General features: G+C 45.0%; 1 protein-coding gene and 1 pseudogene across 6 annotated transcripts in view; one reads left to right on the top strand and one right to left on the bottom strand.

Moving 5' to 3' along the window:
• The window catches only part of LOC125723040 (cytohesin-1-like), a 458,952-nt pseudogene that overhangs the window by 422,061 nt on the left and 13,955 nt on the right, over positions 1–22,936 (bottom strand).
• The window catches only part of LOC125723053 (G-protein coupled receptor family C group 5 member B-like), a 35,674-nt gene continuing 22,268 nt past the window's right edge, over positions 9,531–22,936 (top strand). The window contains exons 1-4 of one of the 6 annotated variants that reach the window (XM_048999469.1): positions 9,532–9,775; positions 10,376–10,838; positions 11,305–12,261; positions 12,559–12,615. In XM_048999469.1, the coding sequence (XP_048855426.1) occupies positions 11,307–12,218 (912 nt within the window). In that variant the 5' untranslated portion in view covers positions 9,532–9,775; positions 10,376–10,838; positions 11,305–11,306 and the 3' untranslated portion in view covers positions 12,219–12,261; positions 12,559–12,615. Of the gene's footprint in view, positions 10,839–11,304; positions 12,262–12,558; positions 12,616–22,936 lie in introns of those variants that run through there. The other 5 variants (XM_048999467.1, XM_048999468.1, XM_048999466.1 and 2 more) reach the window with 5 other exon arrangements.

Below are 22,936 nucleotides of genomic sequence, written 5' to 3'. Positions count from 1 at the left end.
ATACTTTTGTCATAAATAGTTCTGTAAACACAATTCAAGATTCAAATTTCAAGTATGAATGTTTATTCACATGCATCAAAAGAAACATAAGACAACATACAATTTCACTGAGAGAGAGAAAAAAAATCATTCTTGTCGTCTCTTTGCGTCCGGCCACAGAATTTCATCAACATCACATGCAATGCTTTCTAGTCCAAGGCACCGGGGAAACTCTCCTGGAGTGCCTTATCCTGGCCTGACATGATGCCTGGTCAATATCCTCGCATGCCTCCTCCATTGCCTGTAAAAGAGCCATGCATTGATGGGGATGACGATCATAGACCTTCCAGCACCAGGCAGAGAAGAATTCTTCAATCGGATTCAAGAATGGAGAGTAAGGCGGGAGGTTGAGTACAGTGAAGAGTGGGCGACTGTAAACCAGTTGCGAACTAAAGCAGTCCTATGGAAACTAATATTGTCCCATATGATGACATAACTGGTCTGTGAACATTAGTGAGCATATGATGTGTGCAGTGTTACATGGGCCCAGGGTTGCATGATGGTGAACAGCACCGTTCTGACTTATAGCTGCGCACATAGTTATGTTACCACCACACTGTCCTGGGACATTGATTATGGCACCGTGTACAATAATGTTCCTGCCATGCTAACGCGTTCACTGTTTATTTCAAAAGGGACTCTGTAAATGTGCTTCATCCTGATTCTGTTGCATGCCAGTACACGAGATAATGCAGAGATGCTCACATTGTTCATGTTTTGGGAGATGGTGTCATCCTCTGTTATACGCTGCTGTATTTCTCGTAGCCTAATGGAATTATTTGTGATCACCATATTAACTATATGGGTCTCTCGTTCTTCAGTGAACATTCTTCCTCTGCCCCCAGATTCTGGATGTCTAGCAGGTCTGTAGAGTACCCTTTTCAGTTTTTACCTGTACAGCATTGTTGTGTTTCTCATTAGAGTATAGTACTATTACAAAACGTACTGTGAAGTAACTGTACTAACCGATTCTCATTACAGTATGGTACCACTACAAAACGTACTGTGAAGTAACTGTACTAACCGATTCTCATTTGGAACCGTCCTTATGATGCCTGCTACAGCGTAGCGGCTCAGGTCAGGCTGAACCCATTGGCCAGCTTCCCTCAGGGTCATTCCATGGTTGATCACATGATCCACTGTTGTAGCTCTGATGACATCAGTTATTATATTTCTTCTTACCCTTCCTCCTTCCTCTTCACCTCCTCATCCTCTAAATTCACCTCCTAGTCTTCATCCTTTTCCTCGCCCTTCTCTAATTCTCACTCTTCTCAGTCTTCCTTCTCCCTCCATTGTTCTCCACACTGAAAGCTTACTGTACCTGTGGCTTATTTATAGCTCTCATGCTGATTGCAAAGTGAACTAATTATCTAAAACCGTTTTCACATGTGCCAGTGTGGCCAGACAGTTGGCAAAATAGTGTAAACAATAGCCATAAATGTGTATAGTTTTACTAGGAATGTGTTGATCATTTGGAAATTGTGTGTAAAACAGTGAGTTGTGTTTACAGTTCCACAAAAAGAGTGCTGTGCAGTGGATTGTATTTACACATTTGCAAATTGTGTGTTACAAAAGTGCAAACTGAGTGCAAAACAGTGAGTAATTTTGCTATAACTATTAATAGTTTTATAAGAATCATTTTTAGTGTTTAAGCATTCAGAAAATATGTAAAAAAATTAAACAGGGGTGACTGTCCATTAAGCTAATCTGCAATCCTATTACACATAGACACATAGCATGACACAGTACTGTTTTTGACTTTTTCTTTTAATCCACCGCGATTGTGATGAATGGGGCAAGAGAACAAAAACCACAGAAATGGCTCTTTGCATGCTAGCCAGTGACTATGCGAGATGGTATAGTCTTTGGTTTTACTAGAGAAGGCTTGGAGGAAAATGCTGTGGAAAACTGATTATTTTGTGTCTTCTCTATGCCTGGGCTCTCTAGGAAAAGCATAGAGACCATATGTACCTCTACAATTGTGGAGATTTCTGTGGGGTGCACATATATAGTATATATCAAATTTATATTATATAGATTATATCTAAGCATCATTCATACTCAAGTGAGAAGACAATTATAAATTCATGTTATGAAAAGGTTTCTGTGTCGGAAAGGTACAGAAAGAGCCTAACGCAGGTTTACAGGAAACAAAGGTGTGGTGTAGAACACAAGGACATGGACAGAGAAAGGCAATGGCACAACCCCTCAATATGATCAATTCATCTACTCTGTGTCGTCCTCCCAGCTGTCAAAGTAATTGTCAGCAAATGATGTACTTGACACTTACATTATTTACGTGTCAAGCCGTTCGGACGTTTTAACACGTCTTAAAACTACGTGTTAACGCGGCCAATCTGAACGTCTTAACATGTTTAAAATTGGGTGCTACCACTTTATCGGTTTTATGGGGAAGCCTTGCAGACAGTCATTGCAAGAAGAGAAAAATGTTCCTCGGTCACTAGATAATGACCTCAGGTGGCTGATTGACTGTCAGTGCCTGATCTGTTCCATGTTTTTACAGTTTTTTATTAGATTTGTTTAAAATATGTGGGAAAAAAATTAACAATGCAGTCACAGAATAATTATTTTGCATTTTAAAATAGTTTAATACTGCAGCACAGGAACAATATATGCAAAAGTATGGCAAGGCGTTTTAACATTTAATCGCTAGACTGGATATGTATTGCAGATATCTCTAATTCAATTCTTCCTAGTCAAAGAGAGCATTTCAGATATCCACAATGACATTCTTCCTATCCACAATTGTCATTTCAGATATCTAGAATGGCTATGCGACGTACATCCGGTAAAATATAAGGCAGCTAAATTATTGATGCCATTCATACTGTTGCTATGACCGTTCACTATAAACTCCTTATTACAAATAAATGAATAACTACATAGGTTTCTTTGCTGAATATATAGTTTTTGCTGTTAATGCAGAACAGAAAGTGATCAAAATGATAAGTTTAGCTCATCTGCACTGTTCACCACAAAGACACCAGTGCAATTAAATCAATATTAGCCAGATTTACCATTTTTGCTCCAGTTTCATTAAATGTTAAAACTGCCAGTTATACTTTGTAAAGATTTAAAGATAACTGTTCTGCCAGTTTAAATAAACCCGTGATTCACCCCTCCAACAAATGGACTGTGCCGAAAACAACATCACAGTCACGTTTGACACGTAATACATACGTTGCCTATACGTAATAACAACGTAGGACTCACATGGCTGAACGTAGAGACCACATGACTACAACGTACAGGGCATGTACTGCATACGTATAGCCCTTACGTCAAATGGGGTGTGTACGTTTATGCCAACCAATAGCATAGATGCATTAAAGGTACAAACGTCTTAAGAGGTTCAAATTGGCCGCATTAACATGCAGTTTTAAGACGTGTTAAGATGTCCGAATGGCTTAACACGTAAGTAATATACGTGTTAAGACATAATTTGTTTGACGTGTTGACATGGGCGTCAAAGTAGATGTTAAGTCCCAAATGGCCTTCCATAATAAAGTGATCTTTCAAAATAAAATCACAATCAAATTCTTCACCCTTTGGTTATTATTCTGTGTGCCTTCTCTTATATGTAATGAAATAGACCAGGGTGACAAAATAAGTATTATATACAATGTTGTCATGGAAATAAATCAATACTTATGTTTAATCAATTAGCCTATGATTACGGTTCAAAAGAAAATTGCGAAAAGCCATTTTCCTTTGAGTCCCAATAATTTAAATAAAACCACATATTTGTTGATAGTGATGTATTTGTGATTTTTTTCTATAGATCATCTGCAGTATATGGAGTCCCTTAGATGTCAGGGTGAGAAAACATATTTTTAATTGTTTTGTGTTTCCTCTCAATAGTTTTGCGTTCCCTCACAATACTTCTCCTAATAATAATAACTGTACTCTGTCCATTTAAAGTACAAAAGTTAGAATTAATGGATTAATAAGTATAAACCAAAATAATACAGACATGTCCAGTTACGTGTACTTTACTGTTTACAGTAACTCGCAGTCATTGGACACAGTGCAATTATTATTATCATCATTATTTGTTATTATTATTATTATCCATCCATTTTCCAAACCACTTATCCTACTGGGTCGCGGGGGGGGTCCGGAGCCTATCCCGGAAGCAATGGGCACGAGGCAGGGAACTACCCAGGATGTGGGGCCAGCCCATCGCAGGGCACACTCACACACCATTCACTCTTACACATGCACACCTATGGGCAATTTAGCAAGTCCAATTAGCCTCAGCATATTTTTGGACTGTGGGGGCAAACCGGAGTACCCGGAGGAAACCCCACGACAACATGGGGAGAACATGCAAACTCCACACACATGTGACCCAGGCGGAGATTCGAACCCAGGTCCCAGAGGTGTGAGGCAACAGTGCTAACCACTGCAGGACCATGCCTCCTGTTGTATGAGTAATATAATGTAAAAATTAAATTCTATTTTATGTCCTTCATAAAGTACAAAAGGCAAGCATATCACACAGGTAAAACACCCACATTTAAAAAATGTTTTCATGAAAGTCTGTAATCCTGAAGAGGAAGTGTGACAATCGTGAGTTTTTGGGCAACCACAGAAAAGCAGAAAAGTAAGTAGAGACAGTGAGATAATTAGTGCCAGTCAGATGATAGACGTATACAGTATGTGAGTCAAAGATTCTTCATATATTAATCATTCCCATTCAGGTAACAAATCCTTAGAAATCCATTCCTGAGCATCATGCCAAGAAGCACCACTTGTTTACTGATAACTGCTTTCATGTAAACTCTGCTGTGCTGAGAGTAAAGATGAAGAGGGAGAGACAGCAAGAGGCTGCTGACGGCAGAGAATGCAGGCGACATGGAGGGGAGTGAGAAAAGGAGCAAATATTGATGGTTAAGAGTGAATAATGACGTCACAGCAGCCTGGTACTGATGTTAGTTTAATATGCTTCTTAGTTTGGCCTGTGGTGTGTATTTCAGATACAGCATTTAATTAGGGAGACTGAGTGTGAGTCAATGACAGAGAGAGAGAGAGAGAGCAGACAGGCAGGTGAAGATGAAGGTGTATTAGGGAGGAGGGGGGGAAAGAGCTTGGACCTTCACCAAATCAGCCAAATGTAAATGTCACGTCTATCAAACAGGAGACCGTGCTTTCAGGAGAAATGGTTTAAAGATCACACTGGGATCCCTTACAGCCCCCCTCGTCTTAAGGGGGGTTCTTTGTTTCTACTGTGCAAAATAATTTGTAACACAAATGTCTAAACTGGCATGAAAGACAGATTCAGCTCTTGTGAAGACTGGCATGCGAAACTGGAAAAGGCACTGGGGAAATTCAGTGCACATAAAGACAGGCAGTGCCACAGATTAGCACTGATGACATGGATTCAGAAGATCAATCCTGTTAATATTCAACCTTCAGATGAGCTGGAAAGAGCAGCAGCAAGTGAGGAAAAATCTTCTGGAGTTAAGTACTTGGCACGGCAAGGCCTGGCTTTTCGAGGTGTTGGTAAGGAGAGTGGGAATTTCAAGCAGCTTCTAATGCAAACAGCAGAGGGCGATGCAGAGCTGACCATGTGGCTGAAAGGCCACTTTGATTTCACCAGTGCTGTTTAACTGTAACACCTGTTCCTGGGTTGCCCTCAGTCCTTGTTATTGGTTATGATTCTCACTGTCCTGCACTGTGTCTTGTTAGCTGTGTATTTAAGTGCCTGTTCTGCTTCTGTTGTTTCATGGTTCATTATAGCTGTATGTATGTATATAGTTCTCCAGTTGTGTTTATTCCATCATTTAGTTCATTCCTGGTCATTTGCTGTTTATTTTGGATCCATCCTGATCCTTTTGGTTTTGATGTGTGAGTTGTAATAAACCCTATTTTTCCATCCGTGTCATGTACTGCCGCAACCAGAAGAGGGCAGAAGATATGGCACAAAAACAAAGGAAGAAGCCTAACTTTAAAAAGAACAAAAAACATCAAGACTCATCCAGCATGGGGTGGTGGGTTAACGAATAACACAAACAATCAAAGAATAAGCAAACAAATGAGAGAAAAGATGCAGAGATGACTGAGAAGCAGGGGATGACTGGAGAAGAGACGACAGGACCAGAAGACAGGAGGGATACAGGGAGAGCGGAGAAGAGAGTATAACTGAAGAATGGGAGAAGAGGAGAGACTACAGAGAACATAGATGACTGGAGGGGAGGGAATATAGGACCAACAGAGAGAAGGAGGAAGGGCTGTGGAGGAGAAGACAGGATAAGAGGGGAAAATGTGAGCAGAGAAGGACAAACACCCCCACTGCCCAGCAAAGTGCACTTGTAAGTAAACCACAATTTTAGCCTTGGGCTCAATATCTGGACTTGTTTCTGTGTAGCGATGCATAGAATCCCTGACACTGGTTATGACTGTACTGTATTAGTCCTAAACCTGCCATTATAGTGTAAGAAGAAAAGATTTTTTTTTTAATAAATCATTTTAAAAAAAGGTAGAGCGATGTAGCCCCCGGAGAAGTCCCCCCCCCCCCCCCCCAAAGCCCTGTTTATTCCCTTCTAGCTACCAGATGAAACTCACAATGCACCCCAACGCCACCTAACTTCTCTTCCACATGATGCACCTTATTTACCCTTTGAATCCTGTCCATTATTGAGCGTTTTTCTATCCATTTGATTATAAGTTTATTACACTGTATGTACATTAGTCAGCCATTTTCCGGACAGTCTGGGCTACTCAGATATGTCATAATTCGATTTGTAAATGCTGACAGTCTTGATATTATCCTTCTTATCAGGAAAAACTACTTCTGCATATAGATATTTCTCAATTTTTAGTCTCATCTAATATAAAAATTGGCAGGTAGTACAAATATAATCTTATAAATGCTGAGATTAGAGTATCTGCGATGCAGGAATGCAGGGGTTTCATTGGGGCCCTTTCTATGGCTTAGTACTGTGAAGGAGTACATGGTTAGTGCCAGGCGCAAATTAATATCTTTGATTTTGCATCCATTTGGTAACTTGTTGAAGTTGTCTGATAGTCAGTAATACATGGTTTAATTAATATGATTCTTTATTTACTACTTTATAACATCTGAAAGAAACTGAAATAGGAAAGCTTATTTTAATTTATGGTCCACTGGATAAACACAGACATTACAGACGGTTTTAGAGTCTAATGCTGAATGTTGTTTGCTATGATTTTTCTGCCTGCATATGCTGTGATTGGTGCAGTGAAATTTGAGAATGTGTTTGTGGTCAGTATCATAGCCTCAGACAACAAACCAACGCTGTAGCGTGTCACTGTGTTTACATGTGAGAGGGGTTCCAGTTACATAAGGGACTCGTTCTAATTGTTTTGACGGAGCTCGACAAACCTAAAAAATAAATGCTGGTTTTATCAAAAACTATGTCATATAGCTATATTCCAGATTTATTACAGCCAAACACATCTCGGAGCTCCGAGGAACCTCCTTCTCCTTATATTTCCCTCTATCCCACTCTTCTCATCCCTCCATCCCTCAAATACTGTGTAATGATGATATGTGTGCATGTGGAGGGTGAGGGATGGGCGTGGAAGGTAATAGTTAATTAAGTGGCTACACCTGGGTTGTGAGGGATCTGGGGTTAATAGAGGGAGTAGGAGGCGCGTTAGGGAGATTTGGTCTGGTGGGCACCATACGCGTTGGGTCCGGGAGGGAGGTGCCGCTCGCATGCCGTTTAGGGCGGCCGGCGGTGAAGCCAGAGAGTGGGCGGTAGGGACAGTTCCCGGTGCGGTAGGGCGAGGACAGTCAGGACAGTGGGGGTAGGAGGCTATGACCACTGCTTAGACGGGGTGGTTGATAGACGGGAGTAGCGGCACCCTCATAGGGACGGATTGGCGGTGGGGGGGTGGGATTCCCTTTCCGTGGGACGTTCTAGGTGACGGACCGGTGTGATTGTTCCTTCCCCGGGGGAGGGTCCTGATCCCTGGGGGGGAGGGGGTGTTCTGTTTTAACTATGTCTTTATTGTATGTGTGTTACGTGTGGTTTAAATGCGCAGTGTAACCGCTTAGGGTCGGGACAGGACTATATACAGTAGGCGGTTCTGGTCCCGTAACGCTTGCCTGTGCCCGAAGTGTGGGGATTACTGTGCATTGCAGTGCTATTGGTGTGCCGTGCCCTAATAGGGATGTTGTGTGGTGCGGGATTTACTGTGTGGTAGCGTGGGTTAACACACGCTTAAAAAGGGGTGGTGTGCTACGGGGAGAAAGCGGGACCGAACTCTTTGTGAATCCAGATCCGACCCAACGGGTCGCTGCATGAATTGTACTGAATGAAAGTATCTTTGTACTTTTAGCTGCAGTCTGGTGGTGATCTGTTCTCCTTTCACAGCCTCTGACGCTAGTTTAGGTTAGTTGCACTGGTGGCAGCGGTGGGATCATTTCTTTCCTTTGTGGTTTTCCCGTTTAGAAATCTAGAATTAGCTTTAACATGTCGGAGGCCGAGGATAGTGTACAATCTCCTAATTATGAGGGCGCTGATTGTCCTGTTACGTCTAGAGAGTGTTTTCTCAATCTCCCGGTGGCCCCCCTGCTCACCCAATATTTATACCGGAAACTTTTAATGGTGTGGGGCGTGAGTGGTCTGACTGGTCGGAACAATTTGATCTGGAGGCTGAGGTAAACAGGTGAGATGATTCTCTGAAAATTAAGTTTATGTCTTTGCTATTGTGTGGCCGTGCTAGGGAGATGCTAACTACATCAAAAACCATCCATCCATCCATCCATTTCCCAAACCGTTTATCCTATTGGGTCACGGGGGGTCCGGAGCCTATCCCGGAATCAATGGGCACGAGGCAGGGAACAACCCAGGATGGGGGGCCAGCCCATCGCAGGGCACACTCACACACCATTCACTCACACATGCACACCTACGGGCAATTCAGCAACTCCAATTAGCCTCAGCATGTCTTTGGACTGGGGGGGAAACCGGAGTACCCGGAGTACTCCCCACGACGACATGGGGAGAACATGCAAACTCCGCACACATGTGACCCAGGCGGAGACTCGAACCCGGGTCCCAGAAGTGTGAGGCGACAGTGCTAACCACTGCACCACCATGCCACCCCACATCAAAAACCAAATGAATTAAAAAACGCGGAAAATAATGTTGAAATGAAAATATATTTTTTGACAGCGATCGACGACCTGTAATATTTTTGACGATGTCGCTGCTATATCGCTATTTGTAAAAAAAGGAAAAAAATAGTTACTGGAAAAGCTACAGCGTTTTAAAAGTATTTGCTCTACCGATAAGCTACTGAAAGAAGTAAAGTTAGTAGCGTCGATTATTTTAGTTAGCTACTCCACAACACTGGACATAAAAATAACTGAACAATGTTAAAATTTTCGTAATTTAAGCCCTCTCAACAGAAGCACTTTAATGAGAATATTTGAAAAATTAACTGATAACATATCAGTTATCTATATTTTTTTAATTTACTTTGAAAACAGACTCAAATTAAGCCTATACGAAAAATTCAGAAGCCTATACAGTCTCAAATGAAGCCTGTTGCGTTTTTATACAATCGGTCTGGGATTCCGCTTAACGTCACGCCCGAAGCTCACACTTTGATTGCAAACGGGAAGAAACATAACTATTGTCACGTACATCGGCGGATGTCATCAATTAAGCCTGCATACTGGAGACTACAAAGGGACAGCACACGCAACGGGGGTTGCGAAGTATTGCCAATGTTTCATTTCTATATCGAGCGCTTGCTTGTCCAGTGTCATTCCCTCGTTCCTTACCTTGCCTGCCTTCCTTTCCCAGAGCAGCCCTCGTCCCTGAACCTCCCGTCCTGCCTTCCCTGCCAGCCCCAGGATCTCTCGTCTCCCCTTCCCTTCGTCTCCGTGTCCTGTGCCTGCCTGTTGGACTGGATCTCCCCGGCTACCGAATCTACCTTCTGTCCCCGACCATTCTTCTTGCCTGGCCCATTGAAAGCCTGTTACCTGCTCGATCTAATAAAGATCGCGCTGTTCCGCATTCCTGGGTCCGCGTTTCCCTGCCGAGGGTGTCCTAACAATTATGTCTCCAGTAATAATTTTCTGCTAATAGCATTAATTCTCTTATTTCGGTATCGGTGTACTGCATGTACATGTTATCACCATCAAAGAAAAAAACGCGTTATGACTTATCAGTCATTATTATTGTTTTTGTCGTTTATTTAATCGTGTAGCAATACTGCCACTTGTCATATTATTAATTGCGTATTTATATAATATTAACCAATGACCAATCTCTGTATCTTACTAGCATCTTTTGCGCATTTGTCTTTGTATCAGCCGTAGCGGTCTGCAGGGGGAATCGCAGAAGCTGGAGTTTCTTAGAGCGCTGCATGGGTTTGGACAAACATTAGGTATTGGTAATATTACTGGACAAAAATATATCGTTATTGGTGTCCACCAAAGTTTCCAGCACTAGCTACAAGAAATGAGATTGAATGCATTTGCTCGTTTTTATTTGTATTTATTTTTTTAAAAGTTTCTTACATTATATCCGTGCTTTTTAAAGGTTATATCTCAATTTTTCAAAAGTAAACACAAAAAGGATGACACTTAATGCCCCCTCCCTGCCCCCACCCTATTTAGAACGTTAGCGTTCCATTACGTAAAAAATGCAGTACTACGTCATGATGCACCGCTTATAAATAATCTGTTTGATAAGGGAGAAGCAAACACAAACGATTCGTGAGTGCATCGTACGTGTTGTAAGAGCAAGTGAAGCTGAAAGACATTGACAGTGAAGGTAAGGCCTCCCCTTCAAAATGTATACTTCACTTAGATCAAAGGTCTTAAACTAAAAAAAAAACGCTGTGATATGCTAAACTACCGACCGCAAAACGTGCAGACTGGCGGGTGTCAATTGCGCTGGAATGACATTACATGGTTTTAATTTTTCTCTGATATCGGCCGGCCATATACAGTAATTTGTTTGAGACCCCTGAATTTAAATAATAATTATTTTTTATAACGATGGTGGCCTATATAATGTGCCGATTTACTTGTGAAGTTGTTCAGCTGGTTGACATGGCATTGATTACTGCTTTTTAAGAAAGTGCATGTAGTCTCACACTGCAGAAGTCCATTGCTCAGTTGTCAGCATGCTCAGCGTGTCGCCTGTGATGTGTCCTGCACAGCAGCAGGCTACATTGCGTTTAATGGACTAATACTTCTTCAACCCATTAAATGATTCCTTTCTCTCTCCCTGCCAGTGATGGCACCCTCTATTAATCTCTTCACCTTCCTCGTCCTGTCCCTGGTGGGGGGCAGCTCTTCATGGGACGAAGCTTCGCCTTGTGGATCCGGCTCCATCCTGACAAGGCCCTACACGGCCTTGTGTGAGCTGGATGCGGTGTGGGGCTTGGTGGTGGTGGTGGCGGCAGCGGCGGCGGCCCTCGCCTCACTGATCCTGCTCCTGGTGGTACTGTGTCGCCTGCGGAAGATCACAGAGGCTGAGGAGCGCAGCGGGGTGGCGCCGCTACTCCTGCTGCTCGCTGCCATATTTGGGCTTTGTGGCCTCAGCCTGGGATACATCGCTGAGCAGCAAGAGAGCCTCTGCTTCGCCCGGCGTGTCCTGAGGGGGGTGTTGCTTGCTATCTGCAACACATGCCTCGTGTTTCATGGTCTGCGACTGCGCCGGTTGGGACAAGGTGCTCATAGCCCCAGCACAGGTCAACTAATGGGGCTGGCGGTGGCCTTGGCCGTGTTGGATCCGGAGTGGATCCTTCTAGCCACGATGTCCACATGCCAGCCAGCCTGTGAATACCAGCCGCTGGACTTTGCGCTGGCCACCACTTATGTGCTGGTCCTGCTCCTGGCAGCACTGGTGGGGGCGGCCTGCAGTCTGTGGAGGCAGCAGCCACGGTGGAGGTGCAGGACCATGTGGCTGCTCATCACCTGCCTGGCCTCAGTCCTGCTGTGGGTGGCCTGGATCACCTTCTGCCTGTATGGCAACGCGGCGCTTGGCCTGTCCCCAACATGGGACAACCGGGTACAGGCAGTGGTGCTGCTGGCACAGGCATGGCTGCTCATACTGCTGCACGCTGCTCCTGAGGTCCACGCCACCTTACGGCCCCCGTCCCGCATGAGAGAGGCCAGTTTAGAGGAGGGCCTTTCTCACCTGTAGTTTGGAGCAAACCGGGACTTCGTGTTCAGTGACAACAACTCAGGTATGGTACTTTGTTTTCGCTTCTTTGACCTACTCTGTGACTCTGTGTGTACTTGAGAGAGAGCATAGCCCTCGCTCTTTCCTCACATGGAGCTCCTACTGGAAGTCTGTGGAACAGCAGCATATAAACAAGGTCTATGGACCTTTCCCTGTAACTCAGATCTCACTTGAGCAGAGCTTAGGTACCATGGCTGCATGTGCCCCCCCCCCCCTAACAATCCCCCCAAAAAAATGTGAAGTATGACTACTGCACTGCTGAAGGATGTTTACATGATCAATATCTGTCTCTCTCCTGCAGGTGTCCTCCCCAGCCCCCAGGAAACATTACATTTTAAATAAATAATATATATATATATCATCATCTCTGGAAGTGGTGTGTTTTTTTAGGGTTAAAAAGTTGAGAAACATTCAATGGTCATCATCATACCATATATCAGTAGCCCAGCCACTGGTCAGTTCCTTCACTCTACTGTTACAGACTTTCATGAAAACATTTTTTAAATGTGGGTGTTTTACCTGTATGATATGCTTGCCTTTTGTACTGGACATAAAATAGAATTTAATTTTTACATTATATTACTCATACAACAGGCGACATGGTGGTGCAGTGGTTAGCACTGTTGCCTCACACCTCTGGGACCCGGGTTCGAGTCTCCGCCTGGGTCACATGTGTGTGGAGTTTGCATGTTCTCCCCATGTCGTCGTGGGGTTTCCTCCGGGTACTCCGGTTTCCCCCCACAGCCCAAAAACATGCTGAGGCTAATTGGAGTTGGTAAATTGCCCGACTGGTATGTGAATGTGCCCTGCAATGGGCTGCCCCCCCCATCCTCGATTTTTCCCTGCCTCGTGCCCATTGCTTCCGGGATAGGCTCCGGACCCCCCGCGACCCAGTAGGATAAGCGGTTTGGAAAATGGATGGATGGATGGATTACTCATACAAACACACATCTGTAGGTTCTCAACTCTAGGTTTATATCAAACACATTAAAGCCAAACAAATGCAAAAAGTCCATGTATCGTTTGTCCTTGGGTTTTCCAGTCCAAAACGAAATCAGGAAAATTAAACAACAGCAGCGTTTTTTGGTTTTTCTGTCAGAAGGGGAAAAAGCGAAAAGCAGAAAACAAAAAATCAGGCTTCATATTTTATCCTAAAATGTAGAAAATATTACAAAAATACACCATTCTAAGGGTGGGTGTTTCCAAGCTTATGACTGGGACTGTTAATGTTGTAAAATTAAGATAAAGTTCACATTAGGCTGTATCTTACATCTCTGGTATCTGTTAGATCTGAATTTACTCATAGAAAAGAAACAAAAAAAGGTGATTTTACGGTTTTCCCATTTGGTTTTAAAACAGAAAAACAACAAATTTATTTTTGTATGACGCGTTATCCCAACAATACATTGTCTCAAAGCGCTTTACAGCATCCCCACCCAAAGCCCCCAGTGAGTAAGACATAGGTGACAGTGGCAAGGAAAAACTCTCTAGAAGGAAGAAACCTTGGGAGGGACCAGACTCAAAGGGGGAGCCCAACCTCCAGGGGCCGGTAGGGAGAGTCGAATAGAAGAGATGGCTAAGTGCCAAGTCACATTGTCCAAATCATAGGATTTGAGGCACAACCGGGGAGCAGGGAGGTGATGACAAGCCCGTGCCAACTCTCCTTCCAATCGCCAGGCAACCAGAAGTAATTAGGCAGCGGGTCATACATGGAAGATGGCACAGGCAGAACGCGAGCTGGATGCAAGGACGTCATGGGTACATGTCACATGTAGCAGGGTGTGCTGAAAATCTTGATAGATTGAGGTCTCCAGGCAGCACACCCCAGGAGGAGTTGGGGAAATAAAATGTGCAATTAGTCAAAGTATAGGGGAGACTATAGGCAGTGCTAACAGTTAGGTGAGTGCAATATGAAGTGCAAAGTGCAAGCTCTGGCAGATATGGCTATGGCAGCATAAGTAGGAGGGAGAGGCAAGTGGGAATGCAGGCATGGGGAGTCCCTGAAATGTCAGCACTCCAGTTCCACAAGGGATGGTGAAGCTAGAGTGACAGCGCTGACAGTTCAGTTTATCCAAAGCCAATGACATCGAACGCCACCCAGCTCTACACCTCACACTGTAGGTCTGACTGGTGGCAGCGGTGGGATCATTTCTTTCCTTTGTGGTTTTTCCGTTTAGAAACCTAGAATTAGCTTTAACATATCGGAGGTGGAGGATAGTGTACAATCTCCTAATTATGAGGGCGCTGATTGTCCTGTTACGTCTTGAGAGTGTTTTCTCAATCTCCCGGTGGCCCCCCCTGCTCACCCAATATTTATACCGGAAACTTTTAATGGTGTGGGGCGTGAGTGGTCTGACTGGTCGGAATAATTTTATTCGCCTGAGGTAAACAGGTGGGATGAGTCTCTGAAAATTAAGTTTAAGTCTTTGCTGGTGTCTGGCCGTGCTAGAGAGATGTATAGTGGGATGCCGAGTGAGGCTAAAAGTAATTATGGGTTGTTAAAAGCGGCTATTGCAAGGTGTTTTGAACCTGGTGATAGTAGTGATTGGAATAGAGCTAGTTTTACCGCCCGTCGCCGCCTGCATAGCGAGACGGCAAGGGAATTTGGTAACGCCTTACGGAGATTAGCCGCTAGGGCTTATCCCACGGCTGATCATCGGATTTGTGATCTGTTGGCAAGAGACCAGTTTATTACGCATTTTGCTACCGATGATTTTCGGGTTAGCCTGTGTAGTGCCAAGCCTAATACGCTGGAAGATGTCATTGAACTTGCTTCTGAAATGGAGTTGCTGAGAAGTTTGGAGCAGACTTCTTTGCCACCTGACGTTAAAGTGAGGGGAGTGGTGGAGCATAAATTAGAAAGGGATGAACAAATGGAGGTGTTGTTGGGGGTGGTAGAGGAGTTAAGGCAGGAGGTAAAATCGCTTCGTACCACGGTGTCTAAGATGCAAGAGGGGATGAAAAGCTTTCTAAGTAAATATGGGGTGGTGTTGGATTTTGGTAGGAAGGAGTGTCGGGTTATGGGTCAATTATTACCTCTCCTTGTGCCAGCAGATGTGGACAAGCCTCGGGTCGTCATGGTTCCAGAAGATACTGTAATCCCCCCCCCCCCCTCGAAGTGAGGCAATCATTGCTGGTAAGGTGGAGAATACAGGTGGGGCTGCTTTTGAGGGTATGTTGGAGCCTTTGGATTCGGCATCTAGCCAGTGTAATATAATGATGGGGGGATGAGGGTAGGTACCTTGCATACGGGTATTGAGGTGAGTCGGAAAGCAGAGAATGTAGACCTGGGTGAGGATGAGGAGGATTCTGTTATGCCCTGGACAGTCGATAGGCTTGTAACATATTTTGATTGCACCAGAAGGGGTTTGCCTCATCCGATATGACTGGTATTTATACCGTGTTGCAGAAGAATTTGTCTGTATTTAGTGCCGGAGAGGGAGATTTGGGGAGAACTCGCCTGATGTTGTATAACATTGATACTGGTGAGGCGAAGCCGGTAAAGTTGCCTCCCCGCCGTGTCCCCCCTCCATTTGCAGGAGGAAGTATCTGGTCACTTAAAGCAGATGCTGGAGAATAACATCATTCAGCCCTCGAATAGCCCTTGGGCAGCGCCGGTGGTTCTGGTACGGAAGCGAGATGGTGGCCTTCGGTTTTGCGTTGATTATTGCAAATTGAATGATGTTACCCGTAAAGACACGTACCCCTTACCCCGAATTGATGATGCGTTGGGTAGTTTGAGCAAGGCTTGCTGGTTTTCTATATTGGATTTAGCCAGTGGGTACTGGCAAGTCGAGGTGGATCCAAAAGATAAGCATAAGACGGCGTTTATCACTCGTCAGGCCTTTTCCAATTTAATGTGCTGAGTTTTGGCCTGTGTAACAGTCTGAGAACTTTTCAGCGTCTCATGGATTTAGAGTTGGCGAGTCTTCAGTGGACTACTTGTTTGGTGTACTTAGACGATACAATAATATTTGGCCGTACCTTTCAAGAACATCTGGACCATGTGGATGAGGTTATAACGAAATTGCGTCAGGCTAATCTGAAGGTTAAACCGGCGAACTGTAACTTGTTTGCCACAGAAGTGCAGTATTTGGGCCATATAATATCGGCTAGGGGTGTGAAAGCTGATCCGGCTAAAGTGGAAGCTGTGCGCCAGTGGCCGGTGCCTAAAAATCAGACAGAGGGGAGGAGTTTTGTGGGCCTTGCCTCTTATTATAGGAGGTTTATTCGGGGTTTTGCTGAACTTGCTCGTCCTCTGCTCCAGCTGACCGAGAAGGGCAGACGGTTTACATGGACAGAAGCTTGTCAGGCAGCATTTGAACAGCTCAAACTTAGTTTGATGTCTGTACCAGTCCTGTCTTACCCCGACCCTAATAAAACCTTTATATTAGATACGGATGCGAGTGATGCAGGTATTGGGGCAGTATTGTCCCAGGTAGAAGGGGGACGGGAACAGGTGATAGCATATGCTAGTAGGGCTTTGACTAAACAGGAAAGGAAATATGCAACAACCAAGTAGGAGTTAAGTATGGTTACCTTCATAAAACATTTTAAATACTACTTCTTGGGGAAGGAGTTCGTCTTACGGACAGATCATAACTCCTTAAGATGGTTGCATAATTTCCAAGGTTTAGAGGGGCAGTTGGCTAGGTGGGTGGAGCAGCTGGCCAGCTTCCAATATAAGAGAGTGCATCGGCCGGGTCGGGGACACGCTAATGCGGACGCCCTCTCTAGAGTGCCCGCTTTTCTGCCAGTAACCTCAGACTCACCGCCAGCTACCCAGGAAAAATGGGGAGAGGTGATATGTGCTGTGAGAGAGGTGTGTCAGGAGGCAGTGGCATGTCAGGAGGAGTGTGATGAGCTGGGGCAGGATCAGCAAGGAGATGCTGAGCTGCGGGAGATTTTTGCTTTAAAGGAAGGGCGGGAGGGCAGGTAGTCAGCCTCCAAATGAGTTGTGGAAATATGCATCAGTGTGGGATCAGTTGCAGGGTTCTAGGTTGGTACGATATCCACCTTTGCATTCTGATGCAGCAAACCAAGTCCAGGTTGTTATCGACAAGTCTTTGGTGCCAGAAATTTTGAGGCAGTTGCATGATGCTACCACTAGGGGTCATTTGGGAATACAAAAGTTGCAAGCAAAGGTGAAAGATCGCTTTTATTGGCTGGGATGGTTTGGGGATGTTAAGCACTTGTGTCGGGAGTGTGTGGATTGTGGTTCCCGGAAAGTGGTGGGGAAACAGGGGTGTGCCCCGCTGCAGTCTGTTGTAACCGCTAGGCCATATGAACGGGTAGCATTGGACATTTTAGGGCCATTACCGGTAACTCCAGGGATGAATAAGTACATTGTGGTCATTGGGGATTATTTCTCAAAATGGACTGAGGCATTCCCTCTTCCTAATCAGGAAGCTTCCACTGTGGCCCAGGTCTTGGCGGAGCAGTGGGTCTGTCGCTTGGGGGCCCCTCACTCTATCCATACAGATCAGGGCCGAAATTTTGAATCAAATCTATTCAACGAGGTGTGTCAATTGTTGAACATTCCAAAGACTAAGACATCAGCTTATCACCCCCAGTCAGATGGGATGATTGAGAGGTTTACAGGACATTGTTGGCAATGTTGTCTCTCTTTGTGGAGGAAAATCAGTCCAATTGGGATGTTTTGTTGCCTTGTGTGATGATGGCTTACAGGAGTAGTATTCACTCTAGTACTGGAGTTACACCATACAAGGTTGTTTTTGGGCAAGAGATAGTGTTGCCAGTGGATGTTATGTTGAATCTCAACGAGGGGGAAAGATTTTCCTTTGTAACGGAATATGTGGCCAGACTAGGGGACATATTGTCCACAGTGGTGGGAGCAGTGAAATGTCATCAGGCAAGAGCTTCGGGTAAGAAGAAGCAAGCGTATGACTTTAGAGCGCAAGTCAAGTACTATTCAGAGGGGGAACTGGTATGGGTTTGGAGGAAGGCTAGAAGACGGGGGTTATGTCCAAAGTTACAGAGGAGGTTTAAGGGTCCATATAAGGTGGTGGAAAGGATAACGGAGGTATTGTATCGAGTGGTACCAGTGGAAGGGGGAAGTGAGGTGGTGGTGCATTTTAATCGACTTAAACCATTTCTCTCTACTGTAACAGAGGCTGCCAATCAGGAGGGCAGAGACCAAGTGATGCCTGTTGGTACCCTGCCTGAGTTAAAAGATTCCCCCCCTGGTGGTGGCTATCCGCAACCACGGCCCTAAGTAGAAAAGGGTGGCGAGATGGAGGGGGGGTGCCAGGGCTAGAAGTGTGGGCAATGGCAGCGAATCGGCCAGAAGAGGCAAGTGCAATTGGACCAGGGCAGCAGGGGGAAGGGGACCAGCCTACCTGAACCTGGCGGAGCCGAGCCCGTAAGGTCCCTCCAGAGCCACACAGCGATGGGCCTGCTGCTATGCATGGGGCCAAGGAACAAGAACGGAGGGAAGGGGCTCCAGTTCAGAAGACTCGTCTGCGACGTCAGAGGAGGCCACCAACATGGTCCAAGGACTATGAAATGTTGTGACTCAAGGACGAGTCTGCCCTAAGGGTGGGGGAGTGTAATTTTGATGTGTGGGGGGTGACGGATGGGCGTGGAAGGTAATAGTTAATTAAGTGGCCACACCTGGGTTGTGAGGGATCTGGGGTTAAGAGAGGGAGTGGGAGGCGCGTTAGGGAGATTTGGTCTGGTAGGCACCGTACAGGTGGGGTCCGGGAGGGAGGTGCCGCTTGTATGCCGTTTAGGGCTGCTGGCTGTGAAGCCAGAGAGTGGGCTGTAGGGACAGTTCCCGGTGCGGTAGGGCGAGGACAGTCAGGACAGTGGGGGTAGGAGGCTATGACCACTGCTTAGACGGGGTGGTTGATAGATGGGAGTAGCGGCACCCTCATAGGGACGGATTGGCGGTGGGGGGGTGGGATTCCCTTTCCGTGGGACGTTCTAGGTGACGGACCGGTGTGATTATTCCTTCCCCGGGGGAGAGTCCTGATCCTCGGGGGGAGGGGGGTGTTCTGTTTTAACTATGTCTTTATTGTGTGAGTGTTCTGTGTGTTTTAAATGCGCAGTGTAACCGCTTAGGGTCGGGACAGGACTATAGAGGCGGTTCTGGTCCCGTAACGCTTGCCTGTGCCCGAAGTGTGGGGATTACTGTGCATTGCAGTGCTATTGGTGTGCCGTGCCCTAATGGGGATGTTGTGTGGTGCAGGATTTACTGTGCGGTAGCGTGGGTTAATAACACACACTTGAAAAGGGGTGGTGTGCTACGGGGAGAAAGCGGGACCGAACCCTTTGTGAATCCAGATCCGACCCGATGGGTCGCTGCATGAATTGTACTGAATAAAAGTATCTTTGTAATTGTAGCTGCAGTCTGGTGGTGATCTGTTCTCCTTTCACAGCCTCTGACGCTACTGTAGTTTGGGTTCGTTACAATATCAGTTCGATGACTCGCATATTCCCTATAATATAGGTGTCACGCCAAACGCCGGACGGGAGATCGCTCAGGAAGCGCGAGCGATCAGGAACAGGCAGGCAGGCAGGCAGAAATCGGGGCACACTGGGGTTTATTCAGGACAGGCACGGACATCCACTAAGACCAGTAACATCACAATGACAGACACGGAAACAGGGGAGACCAGGACTTAAATACACCAAAGCTTGGCAACATAATCAGATGGGGCTGGAAACAATCGGGGAAGCACACGTGGGTAATCAGGGGGCGTGGCACACATGAGGAGCGGACGGGTCAGGCGTCACAATAGGGTCTATATTTTCTAATTTTTTTTAATGTTTATAGTCATTTTTTTATGTTTATAACCTTAGCTCTATGCAGGGGCGACGCTAGCAATTTTGGGCCCTATGACAAAATATGAGGTTGGGCCCCCCTACCACACCCATTCAGATCTCTGGGGGCCCCTAAAGGGCGTGGGCCCTTAGAATTGTCCCAACTTTCCCCCCCTTAGCGGCGCCCCTGGCTCTATGCAAACCATTTCGAATATATGCAACAACACAGTAAAATTATGGTGGATATCTGGTTTATGACAGTAAAACAATGTAGATTTTATGTATACTGAACGTAAAATTAAAGTTAATGAAAGCAAAATCATAGAAAACAGCTGTTGTGTTTTAGTAAAACGAAGGCACATGTTGGTACAGTAAAACCATTAAAATTTTACAAATAAAGCATATGACCATAAGATTAATTTCTATAAAAATACAGAAAAGAAATTGACCAGTTTCACTGAAGGGGTTTCTTTTATTTTACAAACTGTGTGTAAAAATATGTTTATGCAATGTAGTTTTGATAAACCTTTACTGTCATTTAACATAAGAGGAAAAAAATAATTATACCGTAGTCAAAATGGCTGATATAAAATGGTTTAAAACTGTGAAAAAAAATTGCTTTTTTACAGTGTATACTTCCAGTCAGAAGGTACCACACCGGCAGATACGGATTTCTGAAATAGCAAAGATAAAGGTCAATGAATAATATCCCTCATCTCTTTTAAAACTATAGGTAAGATGCTGTTTTGATATCCTGTCTAGGGTTGGAGTGTAACAGTATTCACGGGAAAGGGGAATGGGACAAAGGGACAAACAGGGTGAGGGCAACAAGGGAACACCAGTGGGCAAAGGGATATTTTTTGTATTTTCATTTTTTTTTTCATGTATAATAACACTGAACAAATAGCCCTGTGCAAAAGACTTTGGGAGTGACCACAGCCAAAATAACAAACAAAATCCCCAACTATCAAGTGCGACCCACAGCTAATCTCACCTAAGTGCAAAAGAAAAGGAAACCAAAAGACACTCCACCTCACTCCCTAACCAAATAAACAGAGTCCAACACACACCTGCAAAACAAAACAGAAGTCACTCCCTATGCAGCAATACAATCACACATACATAACTTACACACAAGTCAAAGCAACAAGGGGGCTAGTGAAGACCTAAACCAAAGAAAACCAAGCGGGGAGACAGCAAGCCAAACTGAGGTCGCGGGGGGGACCGGAGCCTGTCCTTGGAACAACAGGCGTAGGCAGGAACCAACCCTGGGCAGGAGTCAACACTCTGCAGGGCGCAAACACTCACAACTTAGATTTGCCAATTAACCTACCCTGCGCACTTTTGGACTGTGGGAGGAAACCGGAGCCCCTGCTGGAAGTCTTTCCCCATTCACCAGATTATATTGCCAGAAGACTGAAAATTAGATATCAAATACTAGAGTGAAATAAAAACAAAAAACAAGTTTGCTTGTAATGAGACGCAAAACAGAAGATTATCTCTTTTTATATTTTGAGAAAACATTTTAACATTTATCCAACCGGTCAAATGGTTTAATACTTCATACAGCAGCATTTCTAAACTCATTCCTCAGCCCACCAGACAGCTCCACATTTTTGCTCTGTCCCAGATCCCTGCATGCATGAACCAAACAGTCACCTTTTACTGCTGTGCTGAGAGCTTGGACAGAGCAAAACTGTGGATCTTTGCAGTGGGGTCCAAGGACTGGCTTGAGAAACCCTGGCATAGAGGAGACTGCAGTGAGAGCCAAGAAAAAAAGAGATTAGAGAGGAAGGTAAAATGCTTCCATTAGCATGGCAAATAAGCTGCAAGTACAGACCCTGTGCTTCCATTACAAACAAAAAGCATGTATGACCCTCCTAAACACACAAGTCAGATTAACTTAACCAGGGGAAATAAGCATAAAACTTGGCAAAGACTAGACTATGAAAAGGGAAGGTGAACATCATACTTACACGAACTTCTGCTAAAGCAAATGGACAAACCCCTTTTAACTGAATCAAGTGACTTAAAAAAATTAATAATCCAAAAATAAATCAATAAAAATTAAGAAAAACACAATCATGCTTTGAACTAATACTGCAGTCAGTCCTAAATGTTCCCATGACATTCTTTTCGTCACGACGCACACTCGGTACATACTGGTTAAAAACCATTTATAATCATTCATGTACCAGTCTATGATAGAGCACCCCAACCTGGGCCGCCCATCCAACATGGCAGATTTCTGCCCCCTGGCCCCGGAGACTAGCAGACCAACCTCTGGAAACAGGGAACCAGGGGGACATGGGCCGCTGACTGGATGGGCAGCTCCAGACTGAGGTGAAGCAGAAGGTAGACTCCACAGCAGAGGACCGAGGAATGTAGACCAAAACCAGGGAACCTGAAGTGGCAAGAACACAAACCAGGACAGACATATAAAACCAAGCAAAGGCATCAGTGGCACAGCCCACCAGCTTGTGAAAGATGGCTACCTGGCATCATGAATCCCTTAATCAAAAACCTTTGTGATGGCAACTTTGCCACCCAGGACTGATCCCTTCTAAAGACCTCAAGTTTCAATGCAAGGTTTCCAAAATGTTTTGAAACATTAGTCCATGTGACTGCTGTGGTTGTCATGACCTGCTCGTCGGCTCCTCCTGTGTGCCACGCCCCCTGCTTACCCACGTGTTTCCCGGATTGTACCCAGCTGTGTCTGCTTATTTTCAATCAGTCCTGTGTATTTCAGTCCGTGTCTTACCCGAGTCCTTTGTCCGTCATTGATGTTACCTGATGTCAGTTGCCGTTCAATGTTCCCTGCCCCGGATCACTTAATAAACCCCTTGTCAGCCCTGAATTCGGCTTGTCTGCTCGTTCCTGCCTGCCGATCCGCA

The sequence above is a fragment of the Brienomyrus brachyistius genome, unplaced genomic scaffold (assembly GCF_023856365.1).
Source record: "Brienomyrus brachyistius isolate T26 unplaced genomic scaffold, BBRACH_0.4 scaffold45, whole genome shotgun sequence".
Classification (NCBI taxonomy): Eukaryota; Metazoa; Chordata; class Actinopteri; order Osteoglossiformes; family Mormyridae; genus Brienomyrus; species Brienomyrus brachyistius.
The sequence above is the reverse complement of the archived record's forward strand: the minus strand, read 5'-3'. Positions and strand labels throughout refer to the sequence as shown.